Source organism: Aythya fuligula, chromosome 8, assembly GCF_009819795.1.
Source record: "Aythya fuligula isolate bAytFul2 chromosome 8, bAytFul2.pri, whole genome shotgun sequence".
Taxonomy (NCBI): domain Eukaryota; kingdom Metazoa; phylum Chordata; class Aves; order Anseriformes; family Anatidae; genus Aythya; species Aythya fuligula.
Genome location: NC_045566.1, coordinates 22,947,273 through 22,971,367, shown reverse-complemented (window position 1 = coordinate 22,971,367; position 24,095 = coordinate 22,947,273). Strand labels below are relative to the sequence as shown.

Below are 24,095 nucleotides of genomic sequence, written 5' to 3'. Positions count from 1 at the left end.
CTCTGCCTGTGGCCAGAGCACGGCATTTAGATGGATTTCCTGGGAAGAGAAATAAAACCAACTGTATTGCTGTGGAAGAGGATTTTGAGATGTGAAAGCATTGCAGGGCGTTTCAGGCTGCTCCCACGGCCCTTGTTGCTCTCAGCTCCTTCAGGTTGGTCTGCTCTTCGCCGGTCTGTTGAGGGCTGAATGTTTTTCTCTCGCAGGAGCTGCGTGCTGTGGTGCAGCAGCTGCAGGCGGAGCTGCAGGACAAGGCTCAGCAGATCCAGGCCGTGCAGTGGGAGAAGCGCCGCGAGCTGCAGGCGCAGGAGCAGAGAGTTCAGTGTTTGAGTCAGCACCTGGCTCGCAAGGAACAGCTGCTGCAGGTGAGATGCAGGAAGACCTCAACTGAGCACGATCAGCCAGGGCCCCTGCTCCTCTCTCCCTTGGTATTTAGAGATGCAAAATCAGTCTGTAGCTTTCATACGTTCCCCTCAAAGAAAATGCAAGAGATACTTCTACATTTCCAAGGTGAGGAAGGAGGTGTGGGTGTCCAAAGGTGGCAGCTCACATAAAAGCCTGGTGAGCCCTGACAGGCACTACTCAGGCACAGACAGGTGCTAAAATTCTTATACCCATCAGTGTAGGGGCTAGTAATTAGCACAGAGTTTTCTGTGCTGCTGTGTTTGTATTTGTTTTTCCTGGACTGCCAGTTGTAGTAGTGTGTGTGTGTAACACTTCTTTAGGAATCGAGGGAACTTCTGCAGTGCCAGCAAAGCTTGGGCAGGAGCCCCGCAGCCATGGATACCATGCTGGAGAAGCTGCAGCAGCGAGTCAGTGACAGGGATGCTGCTCTGGAGGTGAGCACAGGTGACATCTCCCCAGCTTCTCTGCTCAGTCTTTGAGCTGAGCCCAGGCCAACCATGTATTCTGCGTGCTCTTCTTGCTCCAGCCTTCCCGAGGAGCCCTCTGAAAGTCAGAGCATGAGGGCCCCATGCAGAAAGGGGCCCTGCAGAGCCCTTCTCCCCCATCCTGAGCATTTCCCTCTTCATTTTTCCCTCTTCTCACCCTAGCGAGCAGTAGACGAGAAGTTCTCTGCCCTGGAGAAGAAGGAGCAAGAGCTGCAACAGCTCCGTCTCTCGATAAGAGAGCGTGGAGGCGACCTGGAGAGGCTGCGCAGCGTCCTGTCCAGCAACGAGGCCACCATCCACGTGAGTGCTTGTGCCCGTTGGGTCCCGTTTGGCTGTGGTGTGGAGCAAAATGAATCCTTGGGTGAATGCTCCGACTGGGGCTGGGGAGAGAGGGTGCTGGGGCTTGGCTTCCTCTGTCCCCGTGTGCTGGGCGAGTTTCTGGGTCACTCGTGTTCCTGGGCTGGGTGTAGAGGTGAGTGTGGTGCCTGGAGAGGGTGTGTGTGGTTTTGTTCGGGATAAAGTCCCTGTCCCTGCTTGAGCTGCTTCTGTTCTCTCTCCTCAGAGCCTGGAGAGCCTCCTGAAAGCCAAAACCCTGGAACTGGAGCAGGTGTCAGCAACCTGCCAAAACCTCCGCTGGCTCAAGGAGGAGATGGAGGCCAAGTCGTGCAGCAGGCAGAAGGAGCAGGAGGGGATCATCCAGCAGCTGCAGACGTGCCTGCACGACAGGAACAAGGAAGTGGAGGTGAGGCCTTGGCTTCATCTTCCAAGCCTTCAGCCGGTTTGTCTGCAGAGAGAACGCTCCCAGGCCACGGCCTCCTGGCTGCCTGCCTCAGGAGAGCACCTCAACCTGTGCCCATGCCTTGGCTGGCTGCTTTCAGCACTGCTAAATCCCTGTCCTTGCTTAGACACTGTCTCGTCCAAGCTGAAGAGCTTTTCTTCCCCAAAACAGGTCGCAGCTTGTTGGTGGCGATGTCTCTCCATCTCTCCCTCCCTCTCTTTTTGTTCAGGAGCTCACAGCAACTCTGCTCTGCAAGCTGGGCCCAGGGCAGAGCGAGGTGGCCGAGGAGCTGTGCGTGCGTCTCCAGCGCAAGGAAAAAATGCTGCAGGACCTCCTCAGCGACAGGAACCGCCAGGCGATGGAGCACGACGCCGAGATCCGGGAGCTGCTGCAGGCCATGAGCGCCAAGGAGCAGTGGAGCAGAGTGAGTTTTGTGCAGTGCTGTGGTGTGGGTGGCTTTGCTTTGTGTTCAGCAAATGGAAACTGCTCTCTGGCTGCTGCTGGCATTGCCCGGCTGGAGCTGCTGAGTATCTGAGAGCCACCAAAGTGCTGTTAGGTTGGTCCCAACAGACCATGTAGGAGCAGTTGTGAGAGGGGAGCTCCTGGAGCAGCATTCGGCTGCCAGGTCCCTCAGTAAGCGGGCAGGGTAGGCCTGGGTGCTCTCGGGTGTGTGGAGGGGCTGCTGCTTCACATAGGTGTTACCAGACCAGGAGGAAAGATATTTCTTGTGCAGCTCTGAAGGCTGAGGAGGCTCTGCTCGTTGCCTTTTAACTTAAACTTGAGCCAAACTATTGCATGATCCTGGGCACGTAGGAGCTGCGGCTCTTGAAGTGGAATTTACTCCTCCTCCTGCACACTGGATATGATTCAGTGCTAACTGCAATACTTTACATTGAGTTTCCTTCCCTAAAAAGGGGGCTGAAAGGCAAAGCTCCATCGCTTTGTCTCTCCTTTGCCTCTTTTTCCTCCTGAATGGGGTGAGGGAAACCAAGGGACTTGTTCCTTTGAAAGGCTGAGCCCTGCTGCAGCCACCTGGTGAGCGGAGGCGAGGGGGCTGCAGTGGGATCACTGCGAGTGGCCAGCAGCAGTAGCTCCCGGGCTGTTTGCAGAGCCCTTCTGTTATCAAACAGCAGATAAATATCGAGATATTTTTATTTAGTCTCTAAGAAAGGTGAGGGATGGGGATGCAGCTCCTGGTCACAGCCCTGCCTTCCCCTTTTTTCCCTGCTCAGACGGCTACCGAGAAGATGGCCCACGCCTTGGCTGAAAGGAGCTGCGAGTTACAGCTCCTGCGCCAGCACCTGCTGGGAAAGGAGCCCCTCAGGACCCAGTCGGCTGGTAGCAGTCTGCTGAAGCAGGACAAACAGCCCCTGCAGGTAAGAGTTGTGTGCTGTGTTTTTTGTTTTTTTGTTTTTTTTTTTTTTGCCTGTGGCTCCAGAGAGAGCTCATTGCTGTGGGAGGAACTGGGCGAGAGGAGGGCCACAGAATGGTAGCGCTGAAAGTGGGATTAGGGAAGAGGCTTCCTGGAGGAGGATGAGAAGAAACTGAGGAGCAGAAACGTTGCCTGGGTGCTCTGATGTTGATTCACCGGCCTCTGTCACTCCGTGCCTCCTTCTGTTTGGATCAGGCAGCGTGTGGGTCCTCGGGGCGCTTGTGAGGATGAAAGAAATGCACCCTCTGACCTTCCAGCACTGACCCCGTCCTTCCTTGGGCTGGGCCGTGCTGCTGCATTGTAATCCCCTCCCTGACATTGTCACATTCTGGAGGGGACAAGGGAGCTAATTTTAGATCCCCACTAATTCTTGGCAGAGCCTGCTGGGTGTTTGCTGTCTCTTCCACAATTGGAGTTGGTATTTTTAAAGCAGCTTTGCTAAAAACCCCTCGGAGGCTGAGCACAGCTCTAAGGCCACATATGCCATGCTCCAGCTAGAGCAGCTGTTAATGGTTTAATGGTGAATGTCAGTTTGCAGCTGCTTAAAAACCTTCAACAGGTGGCTCACTTCTATTCCCAGGATGAAAGTGAGCCCTGGAGACCTCCAGAGATGTGTATTTGGGCCAAGCTCTGTGTTTTCCTTCCTGCATAGTCCCTCTGGGCCGCGTCCTTGGACGAAGACAAAAGTCTACCTAGAGTCCAGTTGAAAGATGCTTGCTGCAGCTGAGTAAAACCTGTTTAATCCTTACCATAAAGCTCACTGCCAGCAACCTCTTAGGGAAAACAAACAAACAAAAACAAACCACAAGGCCAGAGCCCTGTTGCCCAACCATCCAGCTTACAGGTTGGGTGCAACTCTCTTGTCCCCACTGTCAGGCCAGTCCCTCTTCATTGCTTTGTCACATTTCAGAGGCATCAACGAAGCAGCTTTGCTGCAGTCTCAGAGTCCTGGGGAAGCTGCAGGTGCTGGGTTCCCTGTAAAGATGTAAACCTGGAGGCTTTTGTGTTTTCAGGAAATGCTGCAGAGAGCTTGTGGAGCTACAGCCCCTGCCGGACCCCCACCGGGGGACAGCTGCCTGACAGAGGGAGGTGGGTGAAAGCTTCTCTAAAAGTCCTCCAACATGACCAGGGATTTTTGCTGTGCAGGGAAGCGTGGTTACGTGAAACTGTCAGAGAGTAGAGAGTTTGGAGCAAGTGGGTGTTCTGAAATAAAGCTGTGCCTCCCCTTTGGGTGCTGGTTCAGGAATGTCTCGGGGGTGGGAGTGTAAAAAAGAGGCTGGTGTTGGGTTTGAGGTGAGATGCTTCAATTCAAGAGCCATCCAGGGAAGGGGGTTTGACTTTGTGGTTCAGGCAGGATTGAGAAAGGTGCAGCTGGTTTGGGTTTTGCCTTGGGGTCAGGACACCTGGACTTGGCCAGGGTGGAGGCAGCAGGCCTGGGCTGTCGCTGTTGTCCTGGGCTGCTGTTTAAGAGTCAGGAAGGGAAGGAGAGTGTTGGGTAAGAGGCAGCGTGGTGGGAAGCACGAGCATTGTGGAGCTGTCTGACCGAAGAGAGGGATTCTGTCTTACCTGAGGTCAGCGGGAGCGGCGGGCACAAAGTGACCCTGCAGTAACCTGGCTGTCTTTGCACTCACAGCATCACCAGCAGAGCTGGAGAAGGATCTTGTTAACGCCAAAGAAGAGCTGGAGCTAATGGCAAAGAAGGAAAGGGAAAGCAGGGTGAGCTGGGGTTTAAGCCTGTGTTGGTTTCCCTTGCCTATGGGGACCCTTGGGTGCCCTTCCCTGGAGATTTTGACCCCCCTACCATGAGGGTGCCCCCAGTAAGAGATGGGGCAGAAGCTTGCTTTGGGGTTTTGGCTTTTTGAAGTTTTTCACAGCCTCCTCTTCTGTCCTTAGCGGGAGCTCGCTGCTCTCCAGTCTGTTGTGGCCACGCAGGAGGAAGAGCTGCAGGTGCAGGCCTCTGACATGGAGTCCCTGACCAGGACCATCCAGATCAAAGAGGACCTCATCAAGGTGAGATAACGTGCCCTGCTGGGCCAGCTCCTTCTGCAAAGGCTGCAGAGGAATCCCTTCTTTCCCCACATCTGTCCCTCAACATCACTCTGTTCCACTGAACGGTAAGATATCAGGAACCAAGCTGCAGGCTTGCTGTGGTAGCTGTGTCTGGGTACCTCTGCTAAAGCAAGGGGTCTCTTCAGAGCATCGTGGGTATCTGTTCGGGGATGGGATTGCTTCTGCTTTGCCTGCATCCCTCCTTGGACCAGAAGGCAAGGACCCCAAACCCCAAGAGGGCCATCATTTTACCTTTTTGCTCCTTGTGTACCAAAAACTCTTCTTCAAGAGTATTTCAGACAGAATGTGCTGTGTCTCTTCTCAATTCTTGCCCCAGGCAGTTGTCTGTGTTTAATTCACACTGGGTGCACTGGCATTTTTTAGGCCTGGGTCTTCGCTAACACTGGAAACTTTGGGTAATGTGTTCCAGGGAGGGTTAGAAAGCTCCAGCTGTCCTTGTTATTGATCCCGTCCCCCCTGATCCCTCCTGCTCTTGGTTTTCAGGATCTGCAGATGCAGCTGGTGGATCCTGAAGAAATTCCAGCCGTGGAAAGGCTGACGCAAGAAGTGCTGGTGCTGCGGGAGAAAGTGGCTGTAGCGGAGTCACGAGGACAAGAGGCTACTGGAAGCAGAAAGCAGCAGGTAGTGTGCCCTGCGGGGCGAGTCTGGGTGTGTTGGTATTTTTTGCTGATGCTCAGTTACAGGGCTGCTTCTCAGCCTCAGGACATGCCGAGGGGAGTTTGTTCTTGTCTTTTGTGTGGGGTGATGCTGCTTACCTCGATCCCTTTGATACGAGATGTTGGTACATCGGGAAGGAGGAGCCCCCGTTCCTCTGGGGCAGCAAGGTGCCTCCGTGGATGTGTCTGAGCGTTGCATCTCGTCTCTCCTCTCCGAGCAGTTGTTACTGATGCTGGAAGGGCTGGTGGCTGAAAGGAATCGGCTGAACGAGGCTCTCCAGGCAGAGAGGCAGCTCTACAGCAGCCTGGTGAAGTTCCACACGCACCCAGACAGGTAAGCGAGGCTGCCACGGCTCTGCTTGGCTGCTGGGGCACGTGGGGGTGGTCTCTGGGGCAACCCCCAAGGCACCGATTGTTGGGAGACCAGATTTTAGGCTGCCTTCCTCTAAAGATGCATTTAAATTCTACCCAACCTCCCCACATCGCCATGTTCAGGCCCTGGGATTTCCATCCCTGTTGCCTGCTTTGCTCAGCGTCTCACCCCCATTTGGCCACCTTTCCGAGGCTGCTTTCCCTGCCCAATTCCCACCAACTGTTGGGTCGAGAAGCACCCAGACAGATCTCTATCCAGGCGGTCATCCCACAGTGGTGTGGGGCCTGCATTCTTTGTCCTCCACACTAATCCCCTGCCCTTCACGGGCCTGCAGCCTCGGGGATATTTGAGCTACCTGCCAGCAAGAGCAGCACGTAAGCGGAGTGCTTGGGTAAGTACCGAAGAACAGCTGTGCCTAGGAGCCCCCTGCCGCAGCCTGGAGCCTTTTTTGGGGATGGCCGTGCTGCGGGGAGGCCGAGAGGTGAGGCAGGAGGTGTCCAAGACCCTGTGGGAGCGTGCAGGGCCTGTGCCTGGAGCGAGAGGAATCCCCAGGCGGAGGGGCTGATTCGTGCGTGTGCTGCAGCCTGTCTAACCCTCTTCCCTTGGCCGCTCAGCGCTGCGAGAGACCGCGCTCTGCAGGTGGAGCTGGAGGGGGTCCAGGAGCTGCGGGGCCAGCTGGAAGAAGCTCTCGGAAGAAGCTTGGAGCGTTTGAGCAGGCTGGAGACGCAGGGCGCCATAGGAGGTGGGGAACAGGAGCGTGTGAGAGTCCTCCCCCAGCATGCCTTCTGAGCACTGGTGCTCGCCCGCCTGCCACGGAAACGGTTCACTAACCGAGCCAGCCTGTCTCACTGACTCTGGGAGGGTTGCTTTGGGACTTTAGTAACGGTACGCTAGAACCGGGGCAGGGCTTGTTGTCTCCTTTTTTTTTTTTTTTTTTATTTTTTTTTTTTGAGCTGCTTTGGAAACGGCGATCAGTGCAATCCACCCGTGTCCTCGTGTATGTTCCTGTCCGACTCACCCCGGTGGCCACTGATGTATTTGCACATTCGAATCATTCCATTTTAGTTGATTTCCTTCTGCTTCCCCTTCCTCCTCCCCCGTGGGCCAAATAAAGATTCCCTTTCTCCGAAGGAAACACCAGATGTTCTCTATCATCTCCCAAGTGCATGAGTGTGAATTTTTGTACTCCCTCCCTGCTTTTCTACCCAGTGACATCCCCGGCTTGGGTCGATGGCTGCAGGTACAAAAGGAGAAGGTGTCTGTGGAGCAGTGGGTGCCAGAGCAGCTGGGAATGGCTGCAGACACAGTGGCACTTGCCTGGAGCTCTTTTGCAAGCCTTTGAGTGTAGGACCAATGATTCGTTTTGTGCTCAGACCAAATCCTAATCCACCACTGATGATTTTACTGATATTTTTCTTGTTTGTTTGCTTACTGACTGTGAGTTGTCTCACCCCGGCTTGCAAGTGCCCTTGCAGGAGATCTTCCTTCTGGTTTTTGTTTTTGGACAGATGGTTGGGGGTGCCTGAGCCCAGAGTCTGGGCTGGTCTGCTCCCGTACGTCCCCGTGCATGTCTCACACACAGGTTCCACGTGCCCGTAGCTTTTCTAGGACATCTTTCGCCTCCTCAGGGAGGGTTGGTGCTGATGTAAGAACTGCACAGCAATAGCAGCAGCTTTCCTAAGGATGTGACTCCCCAACACAGAGGGGAATGGATCCAGTCTCGTGCTCAGTCACCTCCCAAAGTGTCAAGAGCAAACTTTGTACCTCTCTGGGCACCACTGTTTCTGCTTGCTGGGGAAGCTGAACCCGGAGCAGGTGGAGCAGAAGAGCTCCATCCTGCTGGGCTGTGCCATCGGGCCCTGCCTGCTCTGCTGCACGTCCCCTTGTGCCCGCCTCACACACCGTGTACCCCCCGTGCCTTACAGCCCTGCTGAGACCTTCCCTTCCCGGGCTGGGGCAGGGCCAGGAGGCAGCACGGCGCTCCCTTCCCTGCGAGACGAGTCCAGCAGCCCTGTGTGGGACAGCTGGTGCTGCCGGGCAGCTCTCCTCCTTGGTTAGCCTTTCCTCTCGTGTTTCATCTCATTCCCTTCCTCTCGCTTCTCTGTGTAGCACCATCTCCTCTTTTTCCTTCTGCATCTCCCTCTGTAGGAGCCTTTTGTGTCCCTGTCCTGATCTTCCCCCCTTCCCTCCTCCATCCTGGCTCTGATGCCTGTCTCTGGGGAGCCCAGGGCCCCGTGCAGGCTGCCTGGCCCTGGCTGGCGCTCTGCGGGTGCTCTGGCAGCTCCCCTCTCTTGCCTTTTGCTCAGCTCTGTCCCTGCCCTCTGCTGACATCCCTGACACTAAGTGCCCTCAGAGCATCCCAAACTTTCTGCTCTGTTCTTCAGGGCTTTGTTTCATCCCCGATGTACCTGTTTCTGTGCTCTTTTGCCCCACAGAAAGGTGAGCCTGAACATCCCGTGCCTGAGGGCCCCCTCTCAAGCTGTGCTGTCTCAGAGCTTTCTGTGGAGCTCTCTCCTTTCTCTCTTAATTTCTCTGGAGCCCTTACTTCTCCTCCCCTGTTCCGAAGTGCCTGGTTGTTTCCAGCACAGCCAATGCACCCAGGGGCTGTTCTGCACCTGGGGGATGTGTGCGCTTCTCAAGCCATGCAGCTAATTCCCTTCAAGCTAGGCACGAGAGACACAGGAGTCTGAGACGAGCAGCGCTCAGCTGGCATCTCATCCCTTTTCCTGGCAGTACCCAGCACTGAGCAGCCCCTCTCCTTCAGTTTGCACCCTGGCTGCTGCTGCGGAGGGTTCAAGCACTCAGTGAGCTCCAGCACCAACCTCCTCATCTTCCCTTTTTTTATGTTTATTATTTTTTTAAACTCCTTTTTGTGCCTCAGTCCTGAAGCTGTGGGTGACGGTGAGGAGCAGGGGGCCGGGTGCTGGTGGAGAGGTGATTCTCCAGCGTCCCCAAAGCCTCTGTGCTGGCTCCTCCCCTGCTCCAGCACATCCTGCAGCCTTTGTGCTGCGTCCCTTTTCCCTTCGCAGCTCCCCACGGAGCTGGGTGGCGTGTCCCCTGCCAGCTTTGTGTCCCGGGGGGGTCCCAGGCCTGTGCTTTGCCTGTGCTGAGTGCCACCCACGAGCGCTGCTGCTTCGCTGGGGCGCTGCTGCCCCTTCCAGCTGCCTCTACGCATTTTGGGTGCCTGGCCTCGCCCCCAGGGCATGGCACCTGCAGGTTTGGCATCTCCCCTGCTTTCCCCTGCTCAGCCCCAGCCCCGATGGCGCTGGCTCTGCCCTCGGGTTGAGCAGCTGCAGCTCCCGCAGGGCTTGAAGGGGCTGCGAAATGTGGCTCTGGGACCTGCCCAGGCTCTGCTCTCCCTGACCCAAACCCCAGCCCAGGGCGCCTGAACCCGAGAGGAGCGGGCTGGGACCTGCGGCTGGGGGGGAGGAAGGTGCAAGGGGCTGAGCTGCCCAGGGAACGGGGTGAGCCTTCACTTGGGGCCAGCAGCAGAGCAGAAAAGCGTGTCCCTGCTTGGGTCTGCGGGACAGGGTGGGCCACAGCCCCCTGCCCACCCCACACACTACGGGACACGAGCTTCCTTTTAGGTCTCGGGGCAGGGAATTGCGTGGGGTGGGCACCTGCAGCCCCGTGGGGTGGGGGCAGCACCGGGGAGGTTTTCTGCACTAGGAGGTGGTGGCTACGGCTTGGGATGTCACCACGGCACGAGGGGCAGTGCCACGAGCTCGAGGTGCCACGGATGTGGACGGGGCAGCACGCAGCCAGGGGACAGCAGGCTCCAGGGATGGAAGGGACACCTCGGTCCCCCCGGGAGCACCCCAGTGCCAGGCACCTGCCCCGATGGCCTTGCTGGAGAGGTGGGGACAGAGCCAGTGCCACGCTGTCACCACTCTGAGCACCCCGCTGTGCTGTGTCCTAGGTCAGGCTGTAGGGACAGACGGGGACGATGCCAGCACCGACTTCGCCAGCGGCATCGAGGAGGAGGTGGCTCGCAGCGCCGCGACCCAGCACGTAAGTTGGGGTGTGCAGCACCGGGAAGAGGGGCTGTGGGGCCGGGCAGCGCGCTGTGCCCCGTCACCCTCTGCCTCTGTCCCTCTAGAACAGCCCCCGGGTCACCAAGGAGAGCAGGGGCACCGAGAAGGCACCACCAAGGAGCTCAACGCCAGGGCTACGGGCAGAAGAGGAGCTGCGGGAGCTGAAGGCGCAGCTGGAGGAAGCCGGCTTCTCCTCCGTGTCCCACATCAGGCAAGAGCCCCACGGGGTGGGAGCGGGTGGGTGGCGGTGGCCCCAAGGGGATCCTCACGCCCCTCACGGTGCCGTGTGCTGCCAGGAAGGCGATGCTGAGCCTGTGCCTGGAGAACGCGGAGCTGAAGGAGCGGATGGGCGAAGCCACGTCGCTGCTGGAGAGCGGGGAGCAGGAGGAGGCCGGGCTGGGGGGCTCCGCGTCACCTGAGCCCCGCAGGACGCAGCGCAAGGGTCGCGGTGGCCTCGGGGAGCGCCAGGCTGGTGGCAGCGGGGACAGCCAGGGGCTCGCAGCGGAGAGGGGAGCTGTGCCCACCAAGCGCCCTGCGCTGGAGGCGCGGTGCCGGGACGACGCGCCCAAGAGACCCTGCCCCAGTGCCCCTGGCGGAGGGGACGGGAGCCACGTGAGTGCTGTGGGGAGCGGGACGGGGACAGGGACGGAGGTCTGGGGGAGCTCACAGCCCCATTTCTCTTTCCAGCAGGAGGAGGGCACGGCCCCAGGCGGGGGCTGGCCGGGGCTGGGCGCGGAGCTGCGCTCTCAGGTGGCGCAGGGGCAGAAGCAGTGCCAGGAGCTGCAGGACAAGCTGGCCGCCTCGGAGGCCATGGTGCGGGCGCAGGCGGAGCAGCTGGAGAAGTACCACGTCCTGCTCCGTGAGTAGTGGGGCGGGAGGGATGGGGGGGGTCTGTGCCAAACCTGGCATGCCCCGTGCGTGCGTCCAGCCTGGAGGGGGGCACCCTGAGCTGACGGCGTGCCCGGCAGGTGAACCCCACGCCCAGCAGCTCAGCAAGCAAGTGCAGGTGGACTTCCAGGACCTGGGCTACGAGACCTGCGGGCGAAGCGAGACCGAAGTGGACCGGGATGAGACCACCAGTCCTGGTGAGGAGAGTCGGGGGCTCTGGGGACCCCACAACTCACCCATATGGCATGGAAAAGTGACACCGTGCCCTGTCCCCCCTGCAGAGTGCGAGGAGCCGGACGTGTTCAGCGAGCCCAGCCTGGGCGAGGAGCTGGGGTCCCCGTGCCGCCTGGGGGTACCCAGGGCGGGCAAGGCTGCCCTGAAAGCCACGTCCCCTCCCGACGTGGCAGCCCTGTGCCAGCACATCAAGGACCTCAAGGCGCAGCTGCTGAACGCCAACAAGGTGATCCAGAGCCTGCAGCGCCGGGCCCGCTCCGTCTCCGTCACCAGCGGCTACACCTCGGGCACCGAGCGGCCCCCGCCGGGCCCCGCCGCGTTGGCCTCGCCGTCCCACAGCCTGACCGATGAGGACGAGGGCTGGCAGTCGGACGGCCGTGGCACCCTCTGCCCGCCCGCCCCGTGGGCGCAGCACGACCTGGAGCAGCTGGTGCAGCGCGTGGCTCTCCTCGAGGCACAGCTGCCCGCCACCAAGCCCGGAGGGGGTTTTCCCAAGGAGCTGCAATCTGCTGCGTGGCCGGGGTATAGATGGGGAAGAATGGGGCCAGAGGGGGGTCTTTGGGGGTTTCTAGGGGTTGTCCAAGGTGGTGGCTTCTTGTTGTGTGCTCTACCCACAGCCAGGCTCTCAGGGACACCCCCACGGCATCCTGTCCATGCCGGGTTACCCAGAGGGGTGTCAGGCAGCCCCGTGACCCCCCTGTTTTCCAATCCCCCCTAGGAAATACAACTCGCTGATCCAAGCTCAGGCCCGGGAGCTCTCCCACCTGCGGCAGACGCTGCGGGAGGGCCGCGGGGTGAGCCGCAGCCTGGCCCAGCACCTGCGAGACGCCCTGAGGTCCTTCGAGGAGCTCCTCCGTGGGACTGACATCGATTACTACCTGGGCCAGGGCTTCCGGGAGCAGCTGGCACAGGGCAGGCAGCTGGCCGAGAGGCTCAGCGACAAGCTGGGCACCAGTAAGCGCCTTTGGGGCGGGTGCTGGGGTGTAATGGGGCGTGCTGGGGTGGAAAGGGATGCTTTAATGGGTGCTGTGAAGGGCTGGGACCGTTTGGACACCCTGTGCTATGTGGGCTACCTGCTCCAAGCTGGAATCTCCTGTGTGGGCTCTGTTTGGGGTACAGGCAGCCTAGGGTATGGGGACGCTGACCGGTTCATACCTGGTTTGTGTTTTTTCAGGAGATCGACAGGATGGGGAGGATAAAACCAGCCACGAGCTCCTGGCACTGAGGTACCTGCTGCTAGGGAGCTCTGGGGGGAGGACCTGCTCTGCAGGGGCACCCTGGGCTGCTCTGTCACTGCTCTCAGGGGTTCCAGGGTGCTCCGGGTGGGCGTCCTGGGGCTGCCTCTCTGGGTTTGGCACCCCGGGCTGCCATGCAGCACGGGTGGGAAGTCGGGGTGTCATGCTGGAGCGAGCACAGCCCCAGCGATGCCCCGTCCCCGCAGGCTCAGCCGGGAGCTCCAGGAGAAGGAGAAGGTGATCGAGAGCCTGGAGGCGAAGCTGCAGGAGCGCTGCGAGTCCCCGGGCAGCAGCCGCCCGCCCTCCGAGTCGTCCCGCTCTGCCACCAGCGCCTCCTTCGTGTCCGACGCGCTGGAGCCCTGCTCCGACGGGGACGCAGCCAGCGAGTGCAGCCAGTGCCACGAGGAGCCCGCCCGGCTCACAGGTACCATGGGGGGGCCACGACCACGGGCTGGGGACGTGCAGCACCCAGATCCCTGCTGCGGTGGGCACCCGTGTGGCTCAGCACCTCGGGGAGGACAGGACCCCCCCAAACTGAGCCAGAGCTGCGTTAACACCTCTCTCCCTCTCTCTCCTGTCTCTAGGCCTTCACTTTGACTCCTTGTCCAAACCCGTTAGTGCCCCCCTGCCTGCACTGACCCCGGGGCTGTCCCCGTTCCTGCCCACGGGGCTCCCCCCGCCCGCAGCCCCCGCGCTGCTGGGCTGCTGCGGGGCCCCCGCCTGCTCCCTGGCCGAGGCGCAGCAGGAGCTGCAGGTGCTCCGGAGGCAGCTGGGAGAAAGGGAGCGCCTGCCTCCTGCACAGGGTTGGTGCCGCCTGCCCTGCGTGCTGCATGCCCCCCCCGGCCCCCTCTGCCCTGCCCTGGTCCTTCTCCTGCTCCCTCGGGCCACTGCTTTGAGGCCAGATCCCAATATTTTGGTTAAGGGACGATGGGGACGTGGCTCTCCTGCACCAAGGGGTGGGGTGGGTGGGATGGGCACAGCCTGAGGCAGCACTGGCAAGTGGTGAAGGTGCCTGGGCACTGTGGGGGAGGGTTGGTGTGGTTAGGTGTTGTGTAGGGGCAGGGCTGAGACCCCACAACTCAATTCATGCAATCGGTGCGTGCTGGGAGAACCTCTGCTCTTTGGGATGAATGGGTTTGAGCAGGGCTGGGGACGGGGACAGCGGGCTGCACGGCTGGGCATAGCAAGGAGGCCGTGGCAAGAGGGTTTGTTACCCCTGTTCTTCCTCCCTGCTCACTGCTCTCCTCCTCCTCACCCTTTTGCCCCATTTGCATGCAGGTGTGACTCTCCCCGTGCCAACAGCCAAGCCCACAGCCTCGCTGGGACCCTTCGGAGAGGGCGGCAAACCCGCAGCCTCGCTCTGCCAGCACGGCGCCCTGCAGAGCCTGGCCAAGGCACCCGGGGCCAGCGACACCCGTGTCCCCTGGGACGTGCCAGCTCCCGGCCTGCCCCTTACCGGGGCGCTGCCTTCGGGGTACCCGTCCAGCCAGAAGCTAACAGGTAGGGTCCTTGGGGGCAGCCCGGGTGGAAAAGGGAGGAGGCGCAGCCCCAGGAGGGCTGTGGGGATGGCACGGGGCAGGCGGCGCGGCCATCCCCGCCCTGAGACGTCTCCCTGGCTGCGTCAGGGGCAGACCTGCTGGAGGAGCACTTGGTGGAGATCCGCAGCCTGCGGCAGCGCCTGGAGGAGTCCATCTGCACCAACGACCGGCTCCGGGAGCAGCTGGAGCGCCGCCTGGCCTCTACCGGCAAGGCCAGCGGTGCGGGGCTGCAGCGGGGCCAGCTTGGGGGGGGGGGTGGCAGGCTTTGCAAGCCCCCATGGCACGGGGAAAAGCCCTCGGGCCCTGCGTGGCGCGGTGCTGCAGAGAGGGGCTCAGCACCTGTCCCCCGTTGCAGGTTTGCCCGGCGATGTGTTCGCCCAGGGGCCGGAGCTGGGGCTGCAGCTGAGCGGGGAGAACCGGGCGCTGCGCGAGGACAACCAGAGCCTGCGGCTGCAGTGCGACCGCCTCTCCCGAGGTAGGGCTGGGACAAACCCCTCGGGGGCTGAGTCCCCCCGTGGGGTCACCCCGCTCGCTGAATGGGGTGTTGGTGACGTCCCCCTGTGCTCCGTGTCCCCAGAGCTGGCCCGGGTGCAGGAGGCGCTCCTGGCCGCCTGCTCCCGGGTGCGGGAGGCTGAAGCAGAGCTGGGCCAGAGGCGCGGGGAGCAGCGCAGGCTGGCGGAGGAGCTCAGCAAGCAGCAGGAGAGCATCCGGCAGCTGCGGGACGAGCGGCTGGCTCTGCAGGAGGACAACAACAGGTAAGGTTTGGGGCCGGCGGGGCTGGGTGGCGTGCGGGTGGCTCCAGACCCACGTGGCACCTTTCTGCAGGCTGCAGCACACGGTGACGCTCCTGCAGCAGCAGGGTGATGAGCACCGCCTGCTCCTGCAGGCCCTGCGCACGGAGCTGCACGTCTACCAGAGCCTTCCCGGCCCCGCTGTCGAGCCCCGTGCAGGTACAGGGCCCGTGCACAGCTCACCCAGCCTGGGGTGCCTGTCCCAGCCCTGTCACGGCAGCAGGAGGGAGGGAAGGCCCCCAGCAGCCCCGTGCAGGGAGCCCCAGTCTGTTGCTTCTTCTTCCAGGCTGCTTCCCGTCCCCTCCGGTGCGGGATGTTGGCACCAGCTCAGCAGCTTTCTCTCCACCACCCTCTAAGACATCGGTGCAGGTGGACGGTAAGTACCGCTGCTGAGACCGAGAAACTCGTGGCACCCTTTCTGAGAGGGCAAAGCCAAGCCCCGAGGAGGACCTCAGGGGTCCTCACCCCGCTCTGCTCTCCCCAGAGACGCTCGGGGCAGACCCAGCGGTGAGGAGGAGCGAGGGACCGACGGGGGCTCACGTTGTGGGCCGCCTGGACACCTACCGCTCCCTGGAGCAGCGCATCCTGGAGGGAAAGGTGCTGGCCTGCGAGCTGACGTGTGCGACGCGCCCGGGAAAGGAGGTAACGCGTGGGCAGGACGGGGCTGGAGCAAGGAGGGAGGCTCCGTCTGCGCCACGGATAAATTGGGCTGCTGGCAGCCAGGCAAGGTGGCACTGTGGGGGGATTTAGGGCAGGATCTTTGCAGCACGGGGTCCCCGTAGCAGGCACGAGTGTGCTCGAAGCATATTGGAGGGGATCCAGCCCGGGGTGCCCCAGCAGCAGCCACTCCTGCACCCTTCTCCCACAGGTGCCGGGGTACGCGGGCGCGGGACAGCTGTGGGGCAGCGCCAGCACCCTGCAGCGCGTGCTGGAGGAGTGTGCCTCTCTCCTCACCACCTTCTGGAGCACCGTGCTGCCCGTCAGCCCTGCCCAGCACCAGGGCAAGGTGAGCACCGTGCTGGGCGCTGGGATGAGGCCGGGCGCGCGCCGCTCACGGCCCCCGTCTCGTCCCAGGAGCAGGCTTTGCAGGGCGAGATCGCGGCGCTGCGTGCCCAGCTCCGTGAGAAGGACGATGCCCTGCAGAGCACGGCCGAGCGGCTCCGCGGCATGGCCCGGCTCAAGGACAGCATGGAGCAGTTCATCGTCAGCCAGCGTAGGTGGCACGGCCAAATTGGCCCCGTTCCTGCTTTATGGGGCCGCTCCGTGGCGCGGGGACCTCACTGACCCTGTCCCCTTCTCCCTGGCAGTGACCAGGACTCACGGCGTGCTGCGCAAGGCCAGGACCAACCTGGAGGTGAGCCTGCCCTGGCCGCCAGGACAAAGCGGGGTGCCCTCACCCTGGGGACGGGCGTGGATGCGGTTCTGCTGGCTGTCCCCACCCTCTGCGTCCCTGTCCTCATCCCACAAGAGCCCCCTGCAGAGTGTTGACCCCACTGTTGCCCTGCTGGCCAGCTGAGCACTCACCACGTGTGTTCCCTCGCCAGGTGAAGGCCCAGCAGGCCCTGCCCGTCGCGTGAGCCCCCGGCGGGGTGGGAGTGATGTCCCCGGCCACACCACGGCCCGCCAGCCACCGAGCCGTGCCGCCTCCAAGGGCTGGAGCAGACAGGGCTGGGAGGTGCCCGGCGCTGCCCCAAAACCAGGCACTGCGCAGTGGGTTTGGGGCAGCGCCGGGCGTCGCCTTCCCTCCGTTTGCCTTCGCTTGGCGTCGCAGCAGCTGCTGCTGGCTTGGGCTTTGCCTTCCCCACGCTTCTGCGTGTGCTCCCTCCCACCCGTGGGGTGTCACGGCCCTCCGGCCCTGGGACTCGGTCCCACCCGTACCCCTGCTGCACGCTGCCCCTGCTCGTGGCTGTTTGTATATAGAGACAGGTACAGGTACGGATATCGGAGCTGCGTCCCAGGGGCTCCCCGGGCGTGCCGGGGCCCCGGCGCGGGAGGAAGATGTAAGAAATGTCGTGTTCTGTCCAGCGGCTTCAGAGTCCCCAATAAAGCTTTCCTGTGGGTCCTGGTGATTCTGGCACGCCTGTCCCTGCAGCTCTGCCCTCCTCCCCAAGCCCCCAGGGGCAGTAGGCGGTGGCTGTGCCCAGGGGGACAGCTCTGACCCCTCCTGGAGCCCCTTCAGGGCAGCTCTGTGCCCTGTGGGATGCTCCCTTCCACCCAGGGGCTGCCCCACAACCAGCAGCCCAGCACCCGTGATGCCACGCGAGGCTTCACCGCTCCAAATCCCCCCTCCAACACCAGGCCAGCGGCACCGAGACCAATAAATACTGTAATAAATAGAGAAAACCCTGTCACATGGCACTGCTTCGGCAGCAGACGGTGCAGCTGGGGCACCTGCCGTGCCCCGCTCTCCTCCCCAGGGCCCCCCTTGAGCAGGTGCCCCTCTCGCTGTGCCGCTGGGGCGGGCGTTCAGGCGTTCAGTCCTTCGCGGCGCTGTCCTGGCAGCAGGGAAGCGTGGCTGCGTTTTGGCTGCTCCCTCCTCAGCGCTGAACCTGGCAGAGGGCTGTGAGCTTGAAGCTGGGGAGCACGAGGAGGGGGCAGCCCCGCAGTCAGGGCTGGGGGACAGGGACCTCCCGGAGCCCCCAGCCAGCAGCGTGGCCTTGGAGACTCCTCGCCAGGGCAGCAGGAGGACGCGGTGCTGCTGGCCTGGGCTGAGGACGGTGCCAGGACGGCCTCGAGGCCCCTCGCAGGCTGGAGGAGATGGGTAAGGTGAAGCCCTTTCCGTGTCGGGAGCGAGGAAAGGCTGTTCTGGTGAGCAGCAAAGCAGCCCCGGACTCACAGAAGCCAAGGGGAGCTGGAGGTGGGTGGGAGCCAGGGCTTAAATCAAACCACACCAGTAGGATGGGGCAGTGGCACCGGCCCCAGCGGGCTCGGGCTCTGCGTCCCCGCCAGGTTTGAGGCTGGAGCCGGCGGCCAGTCCCCACACAAGTCCCGTGGCCCAGCGTGTGCAGACAAAGTGGCATTTCGTGTCCTGCGTGGGGGGGCGGGCGAGGCCCCGGCTCAGATGGGCTTGTAGAGCAGCGTGGTGACGTACTTCTTCTTGTAGCGGTGCGTGGCGCTGAGCACCATCACGCCGTCCTGCGGGAGGCACAGCGTCAGCTGGAGCAGGGGGGGGCTCCACGCAGCCTGGCCACACCACCCCAGCAGCAGGACGCCCCAAAAGAGCTGTGAGCAAGGGGCTCCCACTGCTCTGTGGGGTCGGGGAGCCCCCCAGCGGGTCCCTGCTGTCCCAAGCCCCACAGCCAGTGAAACGCATCCACCCCGTGACAGGGCAAGGCGAGGGAAGGGTCAGGTGCAGATCCCAGCCCCACAGCACTGCAGGGAGGCAGCTACAGGGAATTTTGGGGCTGTAAGGCCACAACCTACACCCCTGCGTGTGCTACGTTTCGCCAGGGAGCTGAGAGCTCCTTGCGTGGGTCTCCCAACCCCCTGCCACCGTCTCCACCCAGGTCCCAGCTCCGAGGAACTGCAGCTGCTCCCCCTTTCCTCACCCAAGGTCCTGCCCTTACCTTGATGGAGAGCGCGTAGAGGTGGTTGAGCATGACATGGTTGGGTTCGGGCAGCAGGGCTGGGTCACACTAGGACAAGAGGAGTGTCAGGAGGGAACAGCAGAGCCCCGAACCCCCCAGCCACCACGGGGAGCAAGGAGCTGCCACCTCGGGCAACCTGAGCTGCTGGGTGGCTGCTCTGAACGTGAACACGGCCCAGCTGAGCGCCAGGCAGAGCAAGGGGCCAAACCAGAGCGGTGAATAGGAAAAGGTGACGTTATCTGCATGCAGGCAGCGTGCTGGTACCCACCGAGATGTTGGTGTCCTTGTTGAGGATGACCTGGAGGAGGTGAGGCGGGAGGATGGGGGGCGATTTGAAGCGCTCCTCGGGCCGGTACACGTACATCTCTTGGCCGTACGGGCCGGGTGGTGAACTCGATAAGTCTAAAGGGAGGAGACATGAGACGGATAAAGCAGGACTGGCAAGCCCAGAGCAGCATCCAAGAGGGGCTTTCAGGCATTAATGTCTTCCATCAGCCCAGCCTGGGGTTAGCATGCAGTGGGGCAGCAGTGCAGGCTTGTCACATCTCACGGCTCAAAGCCACAGCAGCTAGGGGGCAGGTGGCTTGTTCTGTTTCAAAGGGGTCTTCAGGCACTAGTTCCCCCTTCGCCACGTATCCTATAGCAACAGACCAGACTTCTCACAGCACAATAAGCAGCCAGGCAAGCCCTGGGCACTTCCAAGGCTGGCACATGCACTGACACAACACAGGCAGCCTGCGGTATCCACTCTGAGACCCCTACAATACCCCTGTAGGGTCTCTCTCCCCGGGCCAAGCAGCTGGCCAGCCCCCGAGCAGCACCGTTTGCAGCAGGCACAGCTCGCTGGTGCTGCACAACTGCCTGACGGGGAGGTCCCAGGATGGGAATTGCTGGTTTCGGAGCCGTTCAGCCTGTGTGAGGGACCACAGGAGCATCGTTTGGGGACAGCCAGCGCCCTGAAGGGCTCCACCTCCTCGGAGCTGCTGCTGCTGCCTGTGGGCTTCTCTTCAGGCTGGGGCTGCCCCTGAGACGGGGTTTATGCCTGAGCTCCCTGCCAGCACTGCCCGCGGGGTAACCCAACCTGCTGCTGTAAGACGAGCGGAGGAAGGTTCGCGACGTGCCAGCAACAGTACAAATCGCCCTGCCGTGAAAACCAGGGGCAGCTGCTGAAAATAACCCGGCTGCTGCTCTCACCTAGCTGCCGCCCCGGGTCGGATGACTTACTCACAGCCCAGCGGACAGAAAGGGGTGACGGTCCCGGCGCTCACCAGTCTGAAATGGCAGCCGCAGGCGGGCACCGACCCTGCCCTGGGACGGCGCTAGCACAGAGCAAGTTACAGCAGCACAGCCCCTCGTGGAGACGAGGCCGTGGCTGCGTGCTGCTGAGGACACGGGCAGGACACGCTGCCAAACCCGAATCTCTCCAGGCCTACGCCTCTGCTCGGGGGGTCTGTTCACCCCCCCCCCGAGCAGCGAGTCTCAGAGCAGGAGGTGGAGAACAGCGCATGCAAAGCCGCAACGCCAGAAAAAACTCACCCCGACCTGAGGTTTCTGAGCTCTCCAGGGAATCCACCTTCAAAGCATCGAACACCTCGAAGTCAGACTTCTTGACGTGAATCAGGTTGTTGATCGTCCCCATCTGGCTGGTGACCACAGGCTGGAGAGAGCAGAGGTAAGAGTCTTCCTGCGTTACCCTCAGCTGAAGCGCGCACAGATCCTCCCAGCCCACGCTGCCTTTGCTGTGTCATTATCTCAGAGCACAGGTGGCAAAAGTCTAGCTCTACTCTGCGCTTGCAGATCTCTGCTGATTATCCTGGGAGGATTTCCCTTTGCTCCCAGGCTCCTGCATCACCTCCTGCTTTCATTCTCCTTCCTGCTACATGCTGATGGGCAAGTGTTCTCTCCTTCCCCGATCCTTTGTGAGTCAGGTTGGAGGAGAACCTGCAAGTGAATGCTGACCCATGGTTTGTCCTTCCACATAGCTGACTCCAAATGGGCCTTTAAAGGTTTCTGGGGTCTCACTGGCACCCAATACCTTCCCATACAGCATGTCCAAACTCATAGGAACCAGCCTCTGAAAGGATTTATGGGATGGAGCTCTCCTTTTATTTTGGTGGATATCCTCTGCTCTTCCTGCTCTCCCTCTGCTGCGGTCACATCATTCCTAATCCCCTGCCCAGGGCAAGATCTGCAGGGATAAAGCTTCGTGAGTTACCTCGGATGGGTCATGCACCCACTGGCCGTCCACAAAGAATTTGTACTGGTGCTCTCCTTCCGGGAGGTCCAGGATAGCGACGAAGTCGTTGTGGCTGTGCAGAGAGAAGAGACGTGGCACACCATCACCCCGGTGATGCTCTGGATGCTGCCCTTCCATGGGGTCCCAAAAAAGAGCATGCTCAGAGCCCCAGCACGACCCAAACCCCTAGAAGCCCGGCCGCAAGGAGCACAGGAGTTCAGCTTGCAGCCCTGCCCCGCGTGCCCAGGGAAGCCGTTGTGTCAGACGCTGCGTGCAAGGCTGTGTGGGCAACACATCTAAACTTGTGCTGGCACTGCAGGATGAGAGCAGGAAGCACAACAGCTCTGAATCGAGATAAACCCATGCCAGATACTTGCTGGGGTTATGCCTGGAGTCCTGCACAGCGTTTCCAGGAAAAACAGAGATGTATTGCAGAGCAACAAGAAAATCACGATGGCAGGGAGACGTGTGAGGGACGACTCAACAGCCCCCGTTAGGCATGGAGTAAGGCCTCAGCCCGGGGAAGAGCTCCCAGGGAACTGCAGCACACCTGGGCAGGGCTTTGGGGCCAGGGCTGCAGCCGTGTGGCATCCAGCTGGGAAAACAAAGTGGCCTGTCCCGTCCCACCCCGTGCCGCTGTTTCACAACTTCCTACCACCACAGCAGCACCACCCCGGGGAGAAGCTGGCCGCGTGTTGGTGACCTCCAGCTCAGGCATTTTGAGCCGAGAAAAGCCAGGTGAGCGAGAGGAACAGCGCCCAGCACCGAGAGGAGAGCGCAGGGTGACCCGAGGGGCTGCCCACCTCTTGATGAGCGGGATCTTGGTGCTCCAGTTGTTGAAGGACCCGGAGATGAAGACCTCTTTGCCCCCGTCAGCCCAGCGGATGACAGTGGGGCGAGCCTGTTGGGATGGTTTCACCGACTCCTCCAGATCCGGCTGCCACGACACGAACTCCTTGTCCCCAGGGATCTGACAAAGAACACCAGAGCCTGGCTGAGACACGGAGACAACGGGGGCCACGCTCACTTTCCCCTCACTTCACTCGCTAAAATCCCTCTCCACGCAAACATCCTGAGCCCAGCACAGGGCTCTGGGACAAGCTGAAGCGCCAGGCAGGACCCCAAACGTTAAGGAGTGTGAAGGCAGCAGCCATCCCCTACCTTGGAGTCGTGGGAGCTGAACACGCTGGGGTCGTCAGTGCTGCCCACCATGATCTTGTGCGGGTGCTCCTTGGCGGCGTGGGGCGTGCTGGAGCCGTCGGAGCGGTGGGACTTGGAGCCATGGCGCTCCCCGGACACTCTCTCGCTGGTGGTGTTGCCCATGGCAGCTCAGCAGCCCCTGGGGGAGGAAGAGGAGGGCAGCGTGCCTCTGCCCGCGGGCTCCCGCAGCGAGGAGAGGAGCGAGAGCGCTGCTTCCCAGCGCCCTCGGCCAGGGCAGACTGACAGCAAGCCTAAAAAAGGCCCAAAGTTCATCCCCAGTGCCAAGTTTGGGAGCTGGAGGGGAGTTTAACAAACAAGACAGCTTGACCTAATTATAGCCCTATCCTTATGAACCATCATGATAGTTGCGCTGCTAATTGCTACCTTCTGAAGCAGATATGAGTCGTGCCGCGTCTTACACAAGCCCTCGCCAGGCAGCAGGGCACAGACGGGAAAAATAAAGCCAACCTTTACTGGCAGATCGGTTGCTTGGCACTCACAGAGCCTCTTTCACAGCCCCACAGTCGGGCTCTCCAGAAAAAAAATGCTATGTCCAGCAAGAAAACAGCCTGAGAGTGAAAGTAGCAGCTGTGTAACAGCTCCCAACGCGTCTCCGAGAGCTCGCGGGCAGAAGAGCAGAGCCTGGAGCCTGGCAGGAGCAGCAGGGAGCGCTTACAGCGCCCGAGTGGAATCGCCCAAGCTGGAGCTTGGCCAAGGCAAGGGGCTATTGCTGTGGTGCCCGCAGGAAGCTCAGCTCTGATGGTGTTCGTGTCTCGTTCACGTCTTGTTCAGGCTGCCACAGGTCCCGCAGCGGGTGGGATGGGCACATCCAGCCACCCCGGCACCCTCATCCCCATCTCGCCCAGCCTGGAGAAGGCAACGCAGGCCCAGCTGGCCACGCAGCGCCCGGCCACGAGCAGCTACGCACCTCCTGGGACAGACACCAGAGCCATTAGGGTTACGAGGGAGTCTCCAGGCTCAGGTTTTCGGCAGCTGGCATGGGTTGGGGTTCTCGGCCCCTTCCCAGCTTTATTTTGCAGCTCCGCAGAGCAAGGCGGGAGGACGGCCAGCCTTGCTTCACCTGCTTAGTTGCAACATCTGGGGCTTTGTTTAGGAGATCGAGTTATACGCAGGGTGCCAGGCGAGGCTGCCAGCCAACGCCAGCCTTTAGCACATTACAGAGCAATTACTGAAGTATTTCTTAAATCCCTGGGGCTGGAGCACAGCTAGCCCACACGCCTACCCTCCTGCAGTGAGGACCAAGCATCCCTGAGTGCTCAGGCTGGGAGAGGAGCACCACACACCCCGACACCTTCCCCCTCTGCCCCAGAGGAGGTTTGCCCAGAGGTTTGTGCATCCTGTGCAACCAGGGACAACCTGTCCCTGGGTGGGTGTTGAGGTTTCTCCCCCAGCACCTCTGCTACGGCTCCCTCACTGCTGGGCTGCGAGGCATGGTGGAAGGGCTGAACCTCTTGTATGGAGACAGACCTGAGCGACACACGCAGGCTTTCTCAAAGCTCCCCTTTCTCTTCTCTGAGAGGAATCCCCTCCCTTTGGCTGTCCCTACAGACCAGGCACCCTAAATGCTGCCGACACCACAGCCCAAGCAAGCCTCTGCAGTGAACCTGTCAGGCCCTGAGGGTTAAAAGCGATGGGGAGCAGCTCGTTGCTCAACGGGATAACGGCAGGGCGAGGGGGGACGGCTTTAAACTAAAAGAGGGGAGGTTTAGCTGAAAGGTTAGGAGGAAATTCTTCATTATAAGGGCGCTGGGGCGCTGCCACAGGCTGCCAGAGGGGCTGCGGGGGCCCCAGCCCTGGGGGCTGGATGGGGCTGGGGGCAGCCTGGGCTGGTGGGAGGGGGCCCTGCCCATGACAGGGGCTGGAGCTGGGTGGGCTTTGGGGTCCCCCATAGGGACACAGCCCCCGAGCAGCGACACCGGGGGGGCTCCGTTGACAGCGCGGGGCACGGAGCGCTGCCACAGCCCCTCCGGGCACCCTCCGTGCCGCCCAGCCGCCACCCCGTCCCTGTCCCCGTCCCTGTCCCCGTCCCCCCGGCACCCCCCCAGCCCCCGGCAGCCCCCGGCCGCGGCCCCACCTGCCCCCAACGCCGCCGCCGCCGCCTCTCCGCCTCCGCTCAAAATGGCGGCCGCCAC

General features: G+C 61.5%; 2 protein-coding genes across 6 annotated transcripts in view; one reads left to right on the top strand and one right to left on the bottom strand.

Annotated features, from left to right (window-relative positions):
* The window catches only part of LOC116491923 (myomegalin-like), a 29,911-nt gene extending 12,923 nt beyond the window's left edge, over positions 1–16,988 (top strand). For 3 of the 4 annotated variants that reach the window (XM_032192291.1, XM_032192292.1, XM_032192289.1), the window contains 33 exons: positions 207–365; positions 726–839; positions 1,053–1,190; positions 1,453–1,632; positions 1,898–2,092; positions 2,901–3,044; positions 4,114–4,189; positions 4,734–4,816; positions 4,994–5,110; positions 5,654–5,791; positions 6,048–6,160; positions 6,814–6,941; positions 10,119–10,210; positions 10,299–10,444; positions 10,530–10,845; positions 10,921–11,092; positions 11,202–11,318; positions 11,403–11,877; positions 12,074–12,309; positions 12,530–12,581; positions 12,797–13,014; positions 13,175–13,393; positions 13,869–14,090; positions 14,216–14,347; positions 14,484–14,603; positions 14,706–14,883; positions 14,954–15,078; positions 15,206–15,295; positions 15,404–15,561; positions 15,788–15,925; positions 15,994–16,132; positions 16,227–16,273; positions 16,464–16,988. In XM_032192291.1, coding sequence (XP_032048182.1) covers positions 207–365; positions 726–839; positions 1,053–1,190; positions 1,453–1,632; positions 1,898–2,092; positions 2,901–3,044; positions 4,114–4,189; positions 4,734–4,816; positions 4,994–5,110; positions 5,654–5,791; positions 6,048–6,160; positions 6,814–6,941; positions 10,119–10,210; positions 10,299–10,444; positions 10,530–10,845; positions 10,921–11,092; positions 11,202–11,318; positions 11,403–11,877; positions 12,074–12,309; positions 12,530–12,581; positions 12,797–13,014; positions 13,175–13,393; positions 13,869–14,090; positions 14,216–14,347; positions 14,484–14,603; positions 14,706–14,883; positions 14,954–15,078; positions 15,206–15,295; positions 15,404–15,561; positions 15,788–15,925; positions 15,994–16,132; positions 16,227–16,273; positions 16,464–16,496 — 5,010 coding nt within the window. In that variant the 3' untranslated portion in view covers positions 16,497–16,988. The remainder of the gene's footprint in view (positions 1–206; positions 366–725; positions 840–1,052; positions 1,191–1,452; positions 1,633–1,897; positions 2,093–2,900; positions 3,045–4,113; positions 4,190–4,733; positions 4,817–4,993; positions 5,111–5,653; positions 5,792–6,047; positions 6,161–6,813; positions 6,942–10,118; positions 10,211–10,298; positions 10,445–10,529; positions 10,846–10,920; positions 11,093–11,201; positions 11,319–11,402; positions 11,878–12,073; positions 12,310–12,529; positions 12,582–12,796; positions 13,015–13,174; positions 13,394–13,868; positions 14,091–14,215; positions 14,348–14,483; positions 14,604–14,705; positions 14,884–14,953; positions 15,079–15,205; positions 15,296–15,403; positions 15,562–15,787; positions 15,926–15,993; positions 16,133–16,226; positions 16,274–16,463) is intronic. The other variant, XM_032192290.1, reaches the window with a different exon arrangement.
* A 238-nt stretch (positions 16,989–17,226) lies between these two features.
* Positions 17,227–24,065, bottom strand: PRKAB2 (protein kinase AMP-activated non-catalytic subunit beta 2). 2 transcript variants are annotated; one of them, XM_032192314.1, is made up of 8 exons: positions 24,038–24,065; positions 21,904–22,081; positions 21,546–21,712; positions 20,722–20,815; positions 20,043–20,163; positions 18,775–18,908; positions 18,486–18,554; positions 17,227–18,054 (listed from the first exon to the last, which is right to left on the bottom strand). In XM_032192314.1, the coding sequence occupies exons 2-8, from the start codon at positions 22,063–22,065 to the stop codon at positions 17,977–17,979; spliced, it is 825 nt and encodes a 274-aa protein (XP_032048205.1). In that variant the 5' UTR covers positions 22,066–22,081; positions 24,038–24,065; the 3' UTR covers positions 17,227–17,976. The 2 variants fall into 2 exon arrangements, with proteins under 2 accessions (XP_032048205.1, XP_032048206.1); XM_032192315.1 differs by having other exon boundaries at positions 20,049–20,163.
* Between the last annotated feature and the right edge of the window lie 30 nt (positions 24,066–24,095).

Bases quoted from the DNA above. Each gene is read 5' to 3' on its own strand.
- PRKAB2 (XM_032192314.1), bottom strand. From the start codon at position 22,065: ATGGGCAACACCACCAGCGAGAGAGTGTCCGGGGAGCGCCATGGCTCC. The intron at 20,164-20,721 runs GTAACTCACGAA...TGCTCTCTCCAG, and splicing joins GGGTGCATGACCCATCCGAG to CCTGTGGTCACCAGCCAGAT. The intron at 18,055-18,485 runs GTAAGGGCAGGA...TGCCTCCCGCAG, and splicing joins TCTACGCGCTCTCCATCAAG to GACGGCGTGATGGTGCTCAG.